The sequence below is a fragment of the Serinus canaria genome, chromosome 2 (assembly GCF_022539315.1).
Source record: "Serinus canaria isolate serCan28SL12 chromosome 2, serCan2020, whole genome shotgun sequence".
NCBI lineage: Eukaryota > Metazoa > Chordata > Aves > Passeriformes > Fringillidae > Serinus > Serinus canaria.
In genome coordinates, this window is record NC_066315.1 from 80116242 (window position 1) to 80134937 (window position 18696).

Consider the following 18696-nt stretch of genomic DNA (forward strand, 5'->3'; position numbering starts at 1 on the left):
CCTTAGTAAATTTTTACTTACCGTTTTAATTAATGGAATCCTGATCCCAAAGCAAACACCCACCTACCCCCTTCAACCAAATAGAAAAATCCAGCTGAGCCTCAACAAGTACATCTGAATTCTCAGAAGAGGAAATATTTTCTTGATTTAACAGCAACTGTACAATATTACAAACTCTGACACATGAAAAACAATCAGGCAATAGAAAAATGTACAACAGCTTTGGTGTTATACAAAATAATAAAAAAGACTGGACAGTAAGATACATAGTTCATTATGTTCTCAACACAGCAACTTCATTGCTGACTGTAAGACAGGTATTTACTTTTGATATTCTCTACGTGGCCTTTCCACTCATGAAAAATCATACTGTATTACTACAATAAGAACTGTTATGAACACCATAAAGTAAGCTCCAAATTTTATAAAAACATCTTGCCTCTTCGCACTATTGCTTTGTGGCACATTGTCAACAGAACAGCAGTCCAAAATAAAGTGACAACTAGATTTAATAAATTAATATACTTTTTAAAGATGTACAATGCACATTCTTTTTAATCCAAGGTTTTAGGGTGTCAGGACACTTCTATATACACATATACAGACCTCAGACAGCATTTACAACATCAGAAAATGCAGATAAGAAACAGAGCCTTAACTGCTATCTGGATGCTACCAACAGAAGCCAAAACACTGCTGAGAGTATTATTGGGAGAGATATCCAAAGATGAGAAGAGTCTATGAAAAAAGGACATGTAAAGGCAAAGGGAAGGTCAAGATGTTTAATATGACCATCTATTCTTGTGAAGACTGAGGTGGAGTTGTTGGTGTGCCTGGTTTACCAGACTTCCGTTCATAATTCACAAGTCGTTGTCCAACAAGGTACCTGGATCACAGTAAAAACAGAAATTAACACAAATCCACTCTATCTCCTTTGCTGCCAAAGTAGTGTTTTCATTTCCATAAAAAGTTCTTCTATAAATTGTAAAGGAAGAACTTTAGCTGGTCCTTAAGCTTTCTTAAAGGGAAATAAAATATCCTGATGCTACTCCATGGAAAACTTAAGGGCTGCAAGATTCCTTCAGTGTGATATTGAAACAGAATTTAGCAATCTCAGCAGCTTAACAGTTTTCATACTTTTCACATTGTTCTTTTCTTCCTCTATATCATTGTTCCACACTTTTTGCCACCTAAATTCCTTTTCATGCTTCCTATCTGCATGCTAGTTGGGTGTGTATAAGAGCCCTACACACCTATGAATTAGTCACTAAGATTAGTTGCTAATCTTCTTAATAACTCATAAAAAAAGGTAATTAGGGTCACACCAAAAATAATGTAATAACACACAAAAAAAGGCTCAACTAAGCAAGATAAAAATAGTAATTTTCCAATTATTTTCTTGTTATCAGGCTTCTGAGTAATAATTACTGAAAACATCAGAAAATCACACAAAATTTGGTAACGACAAACTATCAAAACAACTGAACATTCTTTAACAGGTTAGTTGGACTAATAAGTAGAAAGAGTAAGAAAAACAATTATGCAGAAAAGGTTGAAGAAATGGTTTTATAAGCAGTAGCTTGAGACATGATTTTTACTTCCAGATATGTTGTAATTAATTACATTCATCTGTCATTCAAGACTTCAGATGAGACTAACAGTCAGCTTCATTTGTGGGAAAACACACTCATGTTAGACATGGGGGAGTGTCTTCCTTTATAACGACAGTCTATTCCTGTATTTATCTTCCTGAACCACAGATAAAACATCTGCCAAGACCAGTTTGTCTGTCTTAAAGAGGCATTTGTCTAGAAAACTTCTTTAAAACTCTTTTAGTCCTAAGTATCTACAACACCTGAATTCGACCTGAAGATATATAGATATATATATATACATATACACACACACACATTATATATATATACATATATATATATAGATATATAGATAGATATATAGATATATATATAGATATATATATATAGATATATATATACACACATATATAGATATATAAAGGGGAAAAAAATTTTAAAAACCCACTATGTACTCACTTGTCATTTTTAATATGTTCATAAAGGCGCTTGAACTGGCGGACTTGGAAGGACAGAATTCCCATCAAAACCACCACCATAAGCAGAAAAGGATAAATGCGTCGCTGAACGAGGTTCTGCATTTCAGCAGTAACTCCTACAAAACAAGACACAATCCTTAGACATTGTAATAATATTGCTGAACTAACTCATGTATTTCTGCTTCTCTACTTGTTTTCATACTTTTTGTTATACTGTAACTTCAGTAGAAGGGCTGTGAAATAAATAACACGTCCATTTACTTCAAAGACCCAACGTGATAGCTTGATAGCTACTGTTCTTTTTAATCTGAAGCACTACAAGTGGAAAGTTTTCCATTAACAGAGTCAAAATCCACAGTAGAAAAATAAAAGAGCTTATCAGTTTTTTTTACCTATTAACTTCTGTTTATCTGCTTACTGACTTCTTGTATCAGAAAAGTCAATGCAATAAAAGTCAGCATTCAAGTGAGACTGAAGAATAAATAGGACTTTTTGAACATGTTGTCAACATCAAAACTAATTAGTACAAGACAGGTCTTGATGAAAAAGCTTATCTTCCCTGATTCTAATCAAATTATTTACCTCAATTGTGAGGAGATAGGAAAGTCTGAAAAAATCCTATATACTTAAAATTTACATTTTAATACTATTAAAACCTCAAAAACCCAGGATTTTCACCTGTTCTAAGCTTTATTTAGAATCTGACAAGTCAGAAAAAGATGGCTCAGCTCAGTATAGCTCCTAGAGGGACTAAAAACAAAGGCTGATTGTCCAAGAAGAAATGAATTAATCATTCCTTTCCCTAACTAGCTAGATACCTAAAATGCAAAGAGAAGAAATCAGTGTCTGCCCCTCTTCTTGAGTAAGAGGAGGGGCAGACACTGATTTCTTCACTGTGGTGACCAGTTACAGGACCCAAGGAGCAGCCTCAAGCTGTGTTAGGGAAAGGCTTGGATTGGGTATTAGAAAAAGGTTCTTCACCTAGAGAGTGGTTGGGCACTGGCACAGGCTCCTCAGGGAAGTGGACAGCACCAAGCTTGACAGAGTTCAAGAAGCATTTGGACAATATTCCTGGAACATGGTGTGATTCTTGGAAGTCTTTAAACATTTACATTTGTCGGCAGGAGTTTTTTGTTTGGGTTTTGTGGGTTTTCTTTGGTTTGTTTTTTTTTTTTAAACAAACTAAAGTTTGAAGTTTTATTTCCACAAACATATTTACCCTGCTGTAAACCATAAGATGACAAACAGGTGTTCTGAATGCATACATACCCAGTAAAGGTACAACACCAGAAGCTATGATGTACGGCACACACAGGGAAAGCAAGAGGACCGAGATTACGGGTGCTGCCAGCTTACGGATGATGAAGTGTAAGTCAATGTTACGGATCCCATTTGCATATACCTAAAATGGAACAAGTTAGAAGTAAAACAGATCAATTAAGAAAGCCTTGCTTTGCACTTACAGTAATAATTAGAAGGTTTTACACAATTCTTCTTATGAAAGGAAATGGGTGTTCCCATGGCCACAGCTGAAGAAGAAAAAACTCTGCCAATTTACATCATGAAGGTTCCAGGAAACCATTCAAACAATGCCTAAGAGACCAACTTAATCTGGAAAGTTGTGATTCAGTTGCAGGAATGCAAGAGACCTTCTGAAAGGTCATTTAATAGAGCTGTGGACAATGGTTCTGTGGATCACTCTGTGCTGTTAACTTACTAGGAGAGGAGCCTGTACAGGCTAATAGAATAATAATTAAATTTTGTAATGGGCAGAAAATAGGATCCTATTTTGTACTTGTGGGGCAGACCAGAGCCTCTGTACATAGAGTCTGTGCTTGAAAAAAAAGGCCTCTGCAATTCTTAAGCTTCTGCAGTTTCCACCGGAGGCTAAGGTCAAAATGTAACCAGATTAGGCATGGGAAAAACCCAGTTTTGAATGACTACCAGCTCCAGCTAAACAATGGCCTCTGTGCCACAGCCTGGAAGGCTCAGGAGAGTGTGTAAACAGCCCATGGAGAGCGTTCAGAATAGAATACGGAGCCGTGGTATGCATCAAACATAATCCCATACTTAGACTATATTTCTGCAGTGTGACAGCTGAAGTGATTTAATAATGGGCTATGTGCTAGACTTACTCACAAGAGGCACCTTGTGTACAGAGGTTGGGACATGCATCTCAGACATCACATACAGCGCAGAGCTGAAAAATTACCTTCTGACAAACAACTCAGATACTTCATTGAGATGACAACTATGGAATTTTAGTTATAATCAAGAAAAAAATACTTCTAACAAAACAGGTCATGTGACTCTGAACTGCTCAGAGAAACTGCTCTGTGTTGCTTAATAATCAAAGGTGAACGGAAATTGTCTTTCATCTGCTGATCTATGAATGGGGTAATCCCTACAGCTGCAGAGAAAGCAGAATTCTGTGTTCTTGACTTGTGGATGTAAATACTGTCCAATATTTGGACAAGGATTTGGAAGCACAGACTTCATCTGAAGAAATAATCGTGTTTCTTTCTCACTTTATTACAAACCTGAGAAAAATACATATATGTATACAAAGCATTTTCTTGAATTCAGATTTCTTATTTTTTGTTTTACTGTTAAATGTACCTTAATGGATTAGGTACACACAATTTAAAAGGTTTTTACAACACTAGTTAAATTCTACTCAATTATTCCATTACTGCATGAGTAACACTGTTTTCTGACACACAATCAGAAACATAAAAAATGTATTATACAGATAATTCATATGAACAATTTTTCCCTACCTGTTCAATAACAGTTTTCAGCCACCACTGGGGACCCATCAATGTTATGGCAGCAATTATTTTGGCATGCAGAACTCCAAGAGCCCAGTCCTAATTTTATAAAAAATTATAGGGTTAGCATTTACATGTCTTTAAAAAGTCTGACAACCAAAAGCTTTAAGAGCAATGTGTTAATATTACTTATAAGTGAAAATATAATTACTTTTCTATTTACATGGGACTTTGCTCCAAAGAGATGACATCTTCTGCAAATTCCTATGAAAAAGAGGATGCTCTCAAGATTAACTGACATCTATAAATTTAGCTCCCTGGGACCAGGAAAATCACTTCTACTATTAAACCAAAGGCAAATATAAAATAAAAGCATTAGATTTCAAGCAATTGACTAACAGTCTGGTACAACTAATTTACATAAAAGGAAGTTAATTTCCTTTCTTTATAAAAGAATAGGAAAAAAGATGCAAAGATGTTCACACCCATCAAGAAACAAGTTCTTTTCCTTCTTTTGAAGTTTAATTATTCCCAAAACCCTACCTGATGTGAAAAAAGCTTAAAGCAAGGCAATGCTCTTAACAAATAAAGTCATACTAGTCAGAGGAAAATTTATGTTTCAATATAAACTGTAATTATTAAGACATGGGATTAGAACACTATAACTACTGGCTTCTAGTAAACATTTCATATCATAAGTCCATCCTTTCTGGATTTACAGATATTTGTAAGGGACTTTCAATAAAACCCACCAAAAATAGGATGCAAAACATAGGCTGATAAAGTGGAATAAACAGCTAAGAACTGGTAAGACTAAACAGACTTACCAGTTCATAGACAAATTAACTTTCTTAACCTGCTGGGGAAATTCATTTTCTTTTACTGATTATTTAAAAAGACAACTTTTGTTAATGACCATTCTAAAGGATTTTAAAAATTGTTACAAAAAAAGCACCAGTGTTAAAGTTGATTCATGTTTATTTAAGGATGTAACCTCTGCATAACTCTTTTGGGAAAAATGGAAATTAGTCTCAATTTTGATAGTTCCTTGTTCATTTAGAACAAGTCTCAAATCCCACTTATCCTATATTTTGAAGAAGTTCTGCTACATGAAAATAAAACTTTTCAGTATACTTCTTTTAAAACTTTTAAAGAACTAATGTGCAAGAACTAATGTGCAAGTAAAGAATTTTTATAATCTCTAGCATTACAAACTCTTTCCAAAATTGTTTGGAAACCATGATCATCTACCACTATAAATATATTCTGTCCTGATTTTCTGGTCAGCTACTCAGCTCAAACATATACTTGGATTTTAAAATATGGAAAAATTAAATTAGTAGCCAAATTCTTCTTTGTCTTATGGCTTTTCAACATTTGGATATTGAAAGTAAATGAAAGCTTAGAGCAGCTTAAAAAGTCACTGTCCCTGTTTTTCTTGTTATTTAGTAATGGCATTCTAGATGCTCTGAGTTATGGTCCCCATAGATGGGTTTCTTTGAGTTATGACTTCTTTCATAATTTGGCCTATGTGATGGAAACATTTGTCATTCAATCCGCTGTATCTTCATTTCATCTCCCAACTTGCAGGATAGAAATTTGCATTCAGTCTGTGGGACATGACTGAAGAGTAATAAAACACAACTACCTCAAAATTTTGTATTAATGATTTTATAACTCAGGCCAAAATCAGCATGACCCTAAATAATTTAAAAATTACATTCATAATGTGCCTCATCACTTAATAAAGTCTTACAAGGAAAAAAAAATACCAGAACCTCTTGCTGCATAACTGTATGCAGAAAGCTTTCCAGAAGGATTAGAGTACGTATATCTGTGCATACATATATATAGATATACTAACTTCTCACATAACTTTACATTTATGCTACTGGAAAAACAGCTGATCACTGAAATGCAACCTTTGATGTTATCTCACAACAGTTCAGCTTTTTGTAGTTTAAATTCCTCAGCATATCCTTTTGGTTCAAATAATTCTCACATCCAGACTGGCTGCATTTTCTCTGCCACAAACAAACATATTTGTGGAAAATGCTCTGAAGCACTGAATCCACATGAAGCAAGGCAGCCCATAATCCTTACTCCTTACATCAACAGCAGCAAGAGTGGGAGCAACTGACCTGCCAAGGGTAGAAGAGAGGTGTTTGATCCAAAGGAACTCTCAAAGGTGCGACGATGACCAGTTCAAACAAAAGACCAAGCAAAAGTGGAACCACACCAGCGAGCAGTATAGCCACTATCAATGTCTTCATTATCTAAAAAACCCAAGACATTTAATTAATATATTTACCAGAGAATTCTTTGTTTACATTCAAAAATGTAATTAGAACTACATAAACACACAGCTCTGGTAAATAAACCCCAAAACTACACAGACCTCTATTTCACACATATACACACCTAGAAACAATTTTTACTATGTACATAGTTTTTCAATGCAAGTTTTCAAGACTGGGTCCTATTTCATAGGAATAGGAATTCTAGAAAAAATCGTGACTATGCCTACTAGTATTCGTATAGTTCTAAACCATAAAAATCACATGGACTGTTATCAATAGGGAATACTATCCAATGGCACCTCAATATATTGCATATGCTCACTCATACGTTGGGAAATTGAAAAAAATTTTCCAAAACTGCCAATTTTACCGAGGAACGAAACAAACCTTAAAAATTCATTCATTATAAAATATTTGACTTAAATGGATGACTCAGAACACCGTATTTGAATCTTAATTTATTCTAAAATTCTCTTAATTTAACTGCATCATACAAAGTAGCCTGACTTAATTAACATGACAAGAAGAAAAGGCAAAGAAGAAGTAGAAATTATTCTTTAGCTGAATTTTCTTGAAGAAGCTAAGATCTTAAAGAAGCTAAAATCAAAATGATGGATGAGGTATTTGGGAAACATGGTAATACATGAAGAACATGTACAGTGTAACAATTCAATAAGCACATTAAAAAGTCCATAACAAGATACATTTATGCTAGTGATGTTTAAAGGAACTAGCAAGAAATCTACTGCAGAAATCCTCAAAATCAAAACCAAGATAAAAAGTTGGGGTATGAATTTGTTTCCATGATGAGAATCTCAACTCCTTATAGTTAATATTTTCAGGAAAATATCTTTATTTGAACAATGCAAGTTCAACAGTTAATAAAGATCTTCCTGAACATATGCATCAAGTTACTTTGTAGAGATATGGTCATCATCATCTATCAGCTTTTTTAGGTTTTCCCATTTGATAATTTCCTGTAACCAAACAAGTAAATAGTCAAGCTTCCAGGTTTATGTGAAAATATGAATGTTTTTGAGAACACATAACACATGTCATAATAATGCAATATATTCACTTTTAAAGGAAAACAGAAAAATATACACATATATATATTTAAACATATAAACAAACAAGCATATTTACACTGTTTGCCTTCCAAAAATAGTTAGCCTAGGCAATGGGAATGTAAGCTGCAAAAGTTTCAGATGGTCTGAAAAGCAAAATCTATGCATGACAGAGTAAAGCCTACAAGCAAAAAATGAAAGAAGTCCCATTAGCTAATTTTTTGGTAGTTCAGTAGAACCTTTCTCAAGACTCACCATGAGAGACCATTCTTTGACCTTCTGGAAAATGACTCTACGACCCTGTGGCATCCAGGCAACCAGCACTGTCACAGCTCGGATAGTCAGCCAACAGACATAAAGACCACAGGCAGCTGTGTACAGCTCATGGATTTTGGCAGTCCCCGTCCAAAACGACATCAACCACCGGCCAGCGAACACTGAAAACACAAGCACTGTTACATACAGTAATGCTTGTGGATGCATTAGGGAAGGATGCTTATTTAAAAAGTACTTATCAAATTTATCCGAAATATTCCTGCATAAATCTTATTAATTAAAACAGTTATTTTGGTACTATACCCATAATGCATAAAGGTGTGAAGCACTATGCAAAGGGCTTCAAAAATGAAGCCAAATAAACACATAGAAATCCTTTTCCACCTAAATTTTTATTAGGACAGCAATGTGACCTAAGCTACAGCAAAACAAAGCACTGTTCAGAGCCTGAACACTGATCTTCAGAGCTGCAACAGTGATCATGCATTAGTGTGTAAGCTTGAACTTAAATTATATGAGCTATCTTTGGGTTGTTTCACTGCCTCATGTAATTTTTTAACTTACTGATGGGGCTTCAGAAGTTCTCTGACAAAAATGGGAGACTGATTTGCTACAGTTCATTTTTTAATAGTGCTTTCATTTCCCTAGTATTACAGTGGAATTATTTTATGTCCTACTACTAAAACAATCACAGAATTTTTAACTTGGATCTCAACACATTATTGACTTTAGGATCATTAACAGAAAGAAGTATAAATTACATGGTATTACAGCAGACAGGTTATGAAATTTATGCTGGTTGACACGGCTTCATTTCCTCCAAATTATTTCAAAAAATACCAATTGCTTTTGAAGTACTTATTCAGACATTTTAAAGTGATATACATGCCACTTCACAAAATCTCCTAGTGACATGTCAAGATCACAGAATCCAAGTACCTCAAGCTGGAAGGAACCCCTAAGGATCAGAGAATCCAACTCCCTGCTCCTTGCAGTACTGAACAATGATACCTTCAGAATATTTAATTAAAGAAAATACTGTAGAAGACCTGGAAACCATCTATGTATTTTCCTTCTTGAAACAGTAAAACAGGTGCAAGAGTTTCAATTATTTTCCAGTCAATACTACTGAGACTGAAGCACCTGAAGCCCTGTCCTCAGAGGAAAATTATTCTACAACAAAAAGGGAATGGCAATCTCTGCCATTTAGATTTTTAGATTACAATTTGATGACAAATCATTAAATATGAGACTAGTTTCCATATTTTTGCTTTTTGACTTCAAACAATGGTTTCAAAACATCTGCTATGGTTGGGCATGGCAGCATACTGAGTTGTTTTTAATGACAGTTTACCATAATAGACTCACCTGGTAAGGTAAGGCAGATAAGACTAGCAATCAGTAATGTTATGCACATGAAAACAATCAAAAGAAATATCTGAAAAAGGGAAAAACAAAGAAAGGAGGGGAAATTTGTAAGAAAGTTATTTAACCAAACCCCAAGAAATCCCAGTACAAAAAAATACATCATTCTAGACAGGCAGCTAAACTAGGGTGTTCAAATACTAACTGATGTTTCACTGTATAAATAAATCAGCAAAAAGAAACCTAATCACAGCACATCCACAATACCTGCAGTGTTGTGTATTTCTAAGACTTTCCATTAACTGTTCCAAGAGTAAAAATTAACATTTGAATCCAGAATTAAGTTTAAAGACTTAAGTTCCTTCTTTGTCACATAAAAAAAGACCATCTTTTATGCTGCTCAGTGCAGAAACTGACTCCCATTTAATCCTGAAATACTTCTAGCTCTCTATGCTATATGAGCAAGACAGTGGTTTTAAAAGGAAAATGTTGCTGACAAAGATCTTCCAGATGTGCTCAGGTTTCTGTGACCAGAAGCTGACAGTGAAGCTGATTACTCCTGAGCCAGGTTTTCATCTTACCAGAGAATTACCATGTACTTGACTTTTTAAAATATTTCTCAAGCACCAGGCACTATGAAGTTCTGCTTTACTAACCATCAAAGCCACACAACAAGCAAGCTTGCTATGGGAAAGCTAACACCTTATCGCAACAGACTGCCGAGAGAAAGTTCAATCGGGAACACACGCTTTCCTTGACGGGACATTTGGGTATAAAGGAAGGAACCTTCAGATGCAATACCACAGGGACCTAATGTTAGCCATTACTTCCATTCTTCAGCTATACCTGAAACCACAGTAAAATAAGTGAGCTGGGGTGAAGCTTATATTTAACTCAAGAGTTCTACTAAAACCAAAACAGCTAATTTCTAGAATGATACACAGTTCAAGCTGTGTATCATTCTAGAAATTGAAGTATTTGCCAATAAAATTTCCTTTCTAATTTTAAGGATTTAGAACTTTCAAATATTATACAATCCCTTTCTACGTTTAATACAGATGCAGAAGCAACAGAAGTTCTTTGTTTATTTTCTTAATGAAGCAAAATAGCTCTAAATACACTTCAGCCACAGGACCAAAGTATGCCCCCTTGAAAGCCATGACTTGTTAGACGCACACCTGAACTACCTGTTTGAGAAGTGCTTATTATCTTTCTCTCCATTACTTAGTGTAAAGAAAGTAAGATGTCAATTGACACATAATACTCAACATATATGGGATCTATAAATAAAATCGTAATTGCAGGTCTTACATTAAAGGCTGAAAAAAGCCTTATATGAGCATAACTGCAACTCTACGTTTTTGAAAGCTGCAAACCATATAAAACAGGACCCACCATGTGACTTCTGTCAACGTGGGCCAAATCTTTCTTAGAAAAAAATTTCTCAAATGCCTTTGATGTGTTAGGTATACATACCCTGAGTGGGAATTTTAAAGGCCTACGATAAGGCTGGAAACCCACAGGTCCTCCCTGTTGAAGTATGGCTTGATGGGCCGCATGGAGACCTTCTCCCACAACTGGAATGGCATTATTATTGCGAGCATGCTGGTTGTTAGGTTGCTGATTTGCATTGTTTTCGTTCTCTTCCTGATCACCAAGTAGGTAAGAATGAAGATCCCTGTTAACAATTAAAATTTCATTTTTTTTTCTGTTTGGTATGAATGAGAAACTTAGAGAAATATAGGCCTACTCAGAATCCATACAGGTTGTACAAAATTAATACAGGAGTACTGGCAGAATCTTGATTAAGTAAAATAAACTTTTTTTGGTAACGTACTCAAAGTCATCCTAAACGCAATTTAGAAGGAAAGTGCTGGTGTGGATGCAGATAGAATACAATCACAAGGAAAGATCACTCATCTGTTTGACTGGTTTAAAAACACCACCTGGTATTAAAGTTGTTGTGCACATGAAAGGAAAATTACACAGATATTTCAATGCATGTAAACAGACAGCTCTACTGACAAATTTTATGTTACTGTCACTAAGCTCTATAGGAAACAAGGGCCTTCAAACCTAAACCATACAAGGACAGTGCTGCATTGCTATGGATGTGCTGTCAGAAGTACAAGGCAGGCAGAGTTTTTCAAGGAGATTCTAAATTACTCAAGACCTGTTCACAACTTTTTAAGAATATCAATCCTAGGAAAAAATCAATCTACTTTAAAATTATTCTGTTGATGTTTTCCACATACACAATTAGCAAAATTTGAGTCAGATTAAAAATGAACATTTAGAACTTAATTTTCCTCAGCTTTAGCAGAATAAGATTTGTGTAGATATTCTATTAGCAATGAAATTTACCCAACAGTTTGCTTTTTAGGAACAACAGAGCAAAAGATTTTCATCTGTGCTAAACTAAAATTGCTGAAGAGGTAATTTGCAATTGTCCTAAAGAGTTGCAACAGTGAAGTAAGAAAAGCCATTTCTAGCGTATCCTCTAAAACTCTCTTTTTTTTTTTAAGTTTGCTATACTTAAACACACTCAAAACTTGGAAAATAATTAAACACTTCTTCAAAATGCAAACTAAGAGAAGATGCGGTGAGCAGAGTTTCCTTATGAGAAACTAAAATATTTTGGATTAATGTGAAGAAAAAATCTTTAATTCGTTCACTCACTTCCTCAGACATAACTTGGCAATTTACTTTATTTGACAAAGAAATGGTTTTATCCTTCTCTTAAGCTTGAACTTGTAACTTTAAAATCCCTAATTTAAGTTGCTTACTTCTTCAGCTTAATGTACTAAATTATTTTTATTTTCTTTTCCTTCTTATAGTAAGAAATCCAAGAGGTGCACATGAATTTTATTTAGATGATTCATGGAAACACACTGCTGACATTTATCTACTTATTTTCATATCACAGGGAGTGAAGATGATGTCAGTCATACTTTTACAGCATTTGCTTAGTGAAAGAAATCTGTAATGGTGTACCAAAAGAATTACTTGTCAAAGGCTAGTCCAGAAGTACATACATCTACTGCTTAGAAGAAAGCAATCACTATAGAAGTTTTTCATAATGTATTTATCTGTAGAAGAGCTATTAAACCTGCTTGTTGGGATAACCTTCAGGAAAGCTGCCTTCATGTTTAAAGGCCAAACCGGGCACAGTGGCTGTAGCTGATTTTGGATTTCTGTACTTACAGCAAGTATCCAGCAGTAACAGTCCATGCTCGTACAAGACCTTTCAACCACTGTCTTGTATGTCCTTGCTCTAGCAAAGCTGGAAGCACCACCTGAAGCAAAAGCAGCTCTAGGGAAAGTTCACTTACTGGAGCATCACTGGAAACAATGGGAAGAGCATGAAATCAAACATAAGGAACATTCTTATAGAAATCTTTTACACTGAATCCTATGAATGCCACCACAATACAAAAATACATCAGATGCCAAAAAGGAAAATTCCTAGTTTTTTGCTAAGGTTTTTCCGTATATATTACCCTGAGCAGAGAGGTTAGCCACTTTGGCATATAATAAATTTAGGAAAAAAAATTGAGAAATATTATATCTAAGAATACAGTATGAATCTATTTGCATCTATCATTACTGTTTTGAATTATTATTCAGAAATAGGAAAAAACTGCTATAATTTAAAAAAACGCGGTTACAGATATTCTTTTCCTCCTGAAGCAATGACAATCAGGAACGAGGGTGTTAAAAAAGCAAACACAAAAGGAACTTCACTATCAGAAAGTTGAAATGTTTTGACGGCACAAAGCCCCAAACAGTTATCTTTATGGAAGGAATACAAAATGCTTTTTTTTAAAGTAGTAATTTGTCACATTGTATGATGTAGCCATGTCCTTTACCCTTTACTTCTCTTAGAACAATGAAGATTAGATTAATTGAAGACAAAATAACATAACAAAAAGTGTCACTTTAATGCTCAGGGAGTGCAAATACACTTTTTCCAGTTATAGAAACACTGAAAAAACCCCATCTTTTTAAAAATAAATGCTCACCTGTAGAGCATAACATTATATGGAAGAAAGTTAGGCAGGAGATACTTAATAATGCGTATAGGAAGCCAGAGCATGAGCAGTACAATTGATCCAAAGACAATCTGCAATTATAAAGTAAACAAGTTAGTCCAAACAGTAGAAACTACCAAACCTAGTTTCCCACCCATCTCTGACATGTTCCCTGGGTGTGGTGGGCTAGCCCAGGCTAACAGCTGAATACCTTCCCAGCTGCTTGCTTATTCCCCTCTCCAGCTGAAGGGAAAGGCAAAACAGAAGGCAGGTGAAATTGAGATAATGGCAATTTAATAGAGAAAGCACCAAGTAAGCAATCAAAAAGTAAGAATTCACTCTCTACTTCCCATCAGCAGACAATCAGCAATTTCCTGGGAAGTCAGGAAGGCAAACACCATAACCATGAACATCCCCTCCCAACCTCCTTTCTCACAGCTTTTACTGCTGTGAGAAAGCATGATGTCATATCCCTTTGGTCAGTTTGGGTCAGCTGTTTCAGGAATACCCTACTTCCAGCCTGCAGCTTATTCACTGGAGGTGAGGGAGCAGGGCAGAGCAGCAAAGAAAATGCTTGGATGCTGTGCAAGCACTGTCCAGCCATAGCCAACAGGCCTGTGTTAGCAACACTGTTTCAGCTGCCCATTCAAAGTGCAGAAGGACATTTGAAGACACTATGAAGAAAATCAATTCCATCCCAGGCAGACTGGTACGCTACGATGCCCTCGCCAAACAGGACTGCAGCTGAATAAGCACCAGCATAACCCTGCTGACAGCTAGCGCAATGTCAGAGAGTTCTTTCTTCCCCCTTCCCCAACACCAGGATTCCTTATTTTGTATTGCTCTCTTTTCTAAGTGGCTGACTTCTTAAGCAACTTGCTGAAGCATCAGAAGTCCTTTCAGTTCCTATTTCTTCACATTTCAAATCGACTGAAAGACCAAAATTCAGTTGGGGACATCAAGTGCCTGAAGACAATGCACTTTTATGATTCTTGTTTCCTTAAGGAACCCGATGAAAAATTAAGTACATTTTAAACACATTCCTCCATTTCATATAAATGAAATAGAGACTAAGGATGTCAAAAAAAAATTGTGTTTAACTATGTCAAAAAGAAAAACTGAATCCCATTCTTCCTGAAAAATAATACTTTGTGTCATACACAAGGCATTTCTTTAAAATACAGAAGATAAACAGAGCTTGAAAGGTGTGATTTATTCTTTGAAATGATTACCCTTCTGGATCCCATATTCTAGCATGAGGCTAGTGAAAATTCTGAAGTAATTAGTTGAGCAAGTCAAAAGATGAAATTCAAGTAACTGCCTGTTCAACACTTATGTGTGACAACATAAATGAGACATGAGCAACCAGTAGATCTTGGCTTGTATTTGGGCCACCTGATGTACCATGAAATTTCAGGCAGCTGGAGAATTACCATTATCTAAGGACAGAATGCTCATAAAGGTGGAAAGGTCAACTTCACTCAGATACTGAAGGGCTCTCTAACAGAACCAGGATCTCTCTGAGCTTTCACTGCTCAAAGCACTTCAGGTGTAACAACACAGTACATCAAACAATGTTTCTGGTGTGTCAGCTTAGGCAGTTCATGTAACATTTATGTCACACAGTCTGCGACCCTTCCGTCACTGCGTGTTCAGCAGTGCTCAGCAAACCTCAAACAACTGAAGGGAAAAAACTTTCAATGTTTTCACTATCTTACAATGATAATCTGCTAACAGCCAGCACTGGCTACAGCAGTAGAATCCAGTCCAAAATCTATCTAGAAAATTACCCTCCCTTGCTGCACTACTTTGGCTGAACTGGACACACAATGATTTACTGCAGTAACTGAGGGCATCATGAAAGTCATGGGATTTACAATATCCATTATAACAAACATTTGTTTTCTGAATATACAAACATTTTCTGGGACTTCGCATAAGATACTTGGTTTAGAAGACAGCTCTTAAGTCCAACCAACTCTCCCCAAACCCCTGCTTCTGAGCAGACCCAGATACATCAGGCTGTTCAGAACCTTCTCTAGTTGAGTTTGAGAATTGAAAGATGCAGATTCTGTTGGCAACCTGTTCCAGTACCAGTTCACTTCCATGGTGAGTATGTTCTTCTTTAAATATACACTATATATGAAGCTTTATTTCCAAATAAAGAAATCTTTTTGATAAGTTCTTACCACTGATAAGATAAACCTCCTGAGATGTCTATAAATGGGCAAATGAATCATTTCCTGCACAGGATTGAAATCTGGATCATTCAAATTCCTGAGAAACCATAAGACACCAGGTCTCAATACCTGAAGAAGGAAACAGAAAACAATATATGAGGACAATATAATCTTTGTATTTATTTTTCATTTTGAACCACACTGCTGCAGAAAATAAGATTTACCATAATAGGGATATTGGTTGAACAAGATTCACCAAAAACTGCCCAGAAATACAACAAAGAAAGTATTACCACAGGGAACTAGAGAATCAATAACTAAATAAGAGCTTAATTTTCAAGTACTGATTGATCTTAAACAACTAAAACATATTTGGATTCATGTGAAGGCAACACTCAGATTTAACAGCTAAACAAAAATGTCTAAGTAAAAGGTACTCAGAATCATGATATTTCCACTGCAGTAAGTACCAGCATGGCCCTTTTTACATAAAACTGAATCCAATATACACACAAAAAATGGTAGCAGCAATAACCACACAGTTAACAGTTCTGTATGTAAGCCTCTAATTGTTCTTACAGACTCACCTCTAGAACAACCAATCTTGTTCTTACAGACTCACCTCTCTTAGCAAAAGGATGAAGGATGCAAAATAGAAGACATAAACCATTCCAACCAACCAATGCAGAAACATTGTGGTGCCTGGGGCAGACTGAAAGCTCAATTCTCTGTCTTTCAGAGTGGCATCAAACATCTCCTAGAAGGAGGTAAGTAGTAAACAAACTTGAATAAAGTTTGTCAAACATCCACAAGTACTCATTTTGTTTACCCTAGTCCATATACACTAAGCATAATTTAAATATTTGCTTTAACACATAAATACACCATTTAATTAGAGAAAAAAGGGATTATTTATGATAAGAACAGCAAATAAAGACCAGTATCTGATCAATTTATTTATTCTGACAGAAAGAAGAATTATGTCAACTCAATCACTAACAGACTCTAGATAAGTTATAAATCAATTCAAGCAAAGTGGCATTATGATGGAAGCAAATAATTCCTAAGTAAAGTTCTATTTCTACCAAGGCTGGAGGACACTAATTTTGTCCATTTCAAATTTATCACTCAGTATTTTTCAGGACAGAAAAACTGTCCTCAATTCCAAACACATGCAGCAAAGATCTTTTTCAAAACAGAAAGAGACTGGACAACTTAAAATACAAAGTCATTACCATTCCACATAAGATGGCTACATAAAGAGGTTTATTCATAGCACAAGTTTGCCTATAAGCAAGCTCATTATCACAGTGGTCTTGTAATAGCACTAAAATGGATTATGATCTTGTTATTTTAGTAATAGCATGTTAACTTGTACCTAGTAACATAAAAAACCCCAAAATTAGCATTAGGCAGTACCTAAAAAACCCTGGAAATTTCCCTCTGGAAATGCTGAAAACAGAAGAGTGCTGTCAAACTCATATTGACAGCTCTCTTCTCATCAGAACTTTTTTTTTTTTGCTTCGAATATAAACAGCTACAAAAGATTTTATCGTTATTTGTTTCTGTTCTTACCAAGGAGCATATATCCAACCACCAGCCACAGATGAGAGGAAACACACCAATTTCAACCACCACTAACAAGGAAACCTTTAGGAAAAGACAGAAAATAACATCTCACTAGTTTAACAAAAATTGCTAAGAAACTGATAATGTCAGTTTAAATTATAAGGGGTTTTTTTTCCCACACACAAAAATTAGGATTACCTTGACAACAATATAGCAAACTCCTAGTAAACGACGTGATCGCTGAAACTTAACAAGAGCTGCCAAACCCTGAATAGTTTTGTCAAGAAAATAACACTGGAAAACATTTTTTTAACAGTCTAACATCAAACACTATATTATGCTACTTTTATCAACAGGAAATTTTATAAAAGAGAAAAATTAAATACCAAGTATGGGTATTATCAGGGTTCTATTTTCAAAACTGGCTGTTACTCCAGTAGCCACAATCCGGTGTGCTGAGTAACATCCCCAAACATGCATCTAAAGTAAATAAATATTTATTAATAATAAGACCCTTCTTAAATTCAACAACCAGCAGTTTTCTCAAGAAATAAATAGTTGTCTCTGAAAACATCTGCCACAAATATGTAAGTTTAAAAATAGAAGACCTACTTTAAATAGTAGCTTTCCTTTCACTGCTGTCTAAAACAAATTCTCACCTTTTCCAAGAAAAACTGGATGCAATTGCACTTTGGGAGTTTATTTTGTGGGTTTTTTTCAGGAGGCAAAACCCACATGCTAATCTACAAATGTTTTACACTTGCACTGCACATCAATATACTGATGTAGAAAGCTGATGTTAACTTTGTTTACTTTTGCACAGAAAACTGGTAACAAGTGTATATTCTTTCAAATTGAAGCTGATGAAAAAAACATGCAGCTGGAATGCAGCCTTCTTACTTGTGACCAAATATATCCTTCCAGCTTCCAGTTCTTTATTTTCTATAACTAAGAGAAAGTAGTTTTCTCTGGAAAAGCAATAATGAGAAAGAAATTCTTCCTACAAACTCTCAGTAGTTCAGAGACATAGTAAAGAAACTAAAATAATTCTTATTAAAAAAAA

At 35.2% G+C, this 18696-nt stretch overlaps 1 protein-coding gene across 6 annotated transcripts in view; it reads right to left on the reverse strand.

Annotated features, from left to right (window-relative positions):
• Positions 1-491: 491 nt before the first annotated feature.
• The window catches only part of MARCHF6 (membrane associated ring-CH-type finger 6), a 42467-nt gene continuing 24262 nt past the window's right edge, over positions 492-18696 (reverse strand). For 3 of the 6 annotated variants that reach the window (XM_050971548.1, XM_050971550.1, XM_050971547.1), the window contains exons 13-26: positions 17832-17900; positions 17640-17714; positions 16687-16821; positions 16074-16193; positions 13876-13976; positions 13058-13195; positions 11330-11531; positions 9857-9926; positions 8468-8664; positions 6987-7121; positions 4855-4944; positions 3344-3476; positions 2055-2190; positions 492-886 (exon numbers count right to left, since the gene is read on the reverse strand). In XM_050971548.1, the coding sequence (XP_050827505.1) occupies positions 796-886; positions 2055-2190; positions 3344-3476; positions 4855-4944; positions 6987-7121; positions 8468-8664; positions 9857-9926; positions 11330-11531; positions 13058-13195; positions 13876-13976; positions 16074-16193; positions 16687-16821; positions 17640-17714; positions 17832-17900 (1692 nt within the window). In that variant the 3' untranslated portion in view covers positions 492-795. The remainder of the gene's footprint in view (positions 887-2054; positions 2191-3343; positions 3477-4854; positions 4945-6986; positions 7122-8467; positions 8665-9856; positions 9927-11329; positions 11532-13057; positions 13196-13875; positions 13977-16073; positions 16194-16686; positions 16822-17639; positions 17715-17831; positions 17901-18696) is intronic. The other 3 variants (XM_030238567.2, XM_030238562.2, XM_050971549.1) reach the window with 1 other exon arrangement.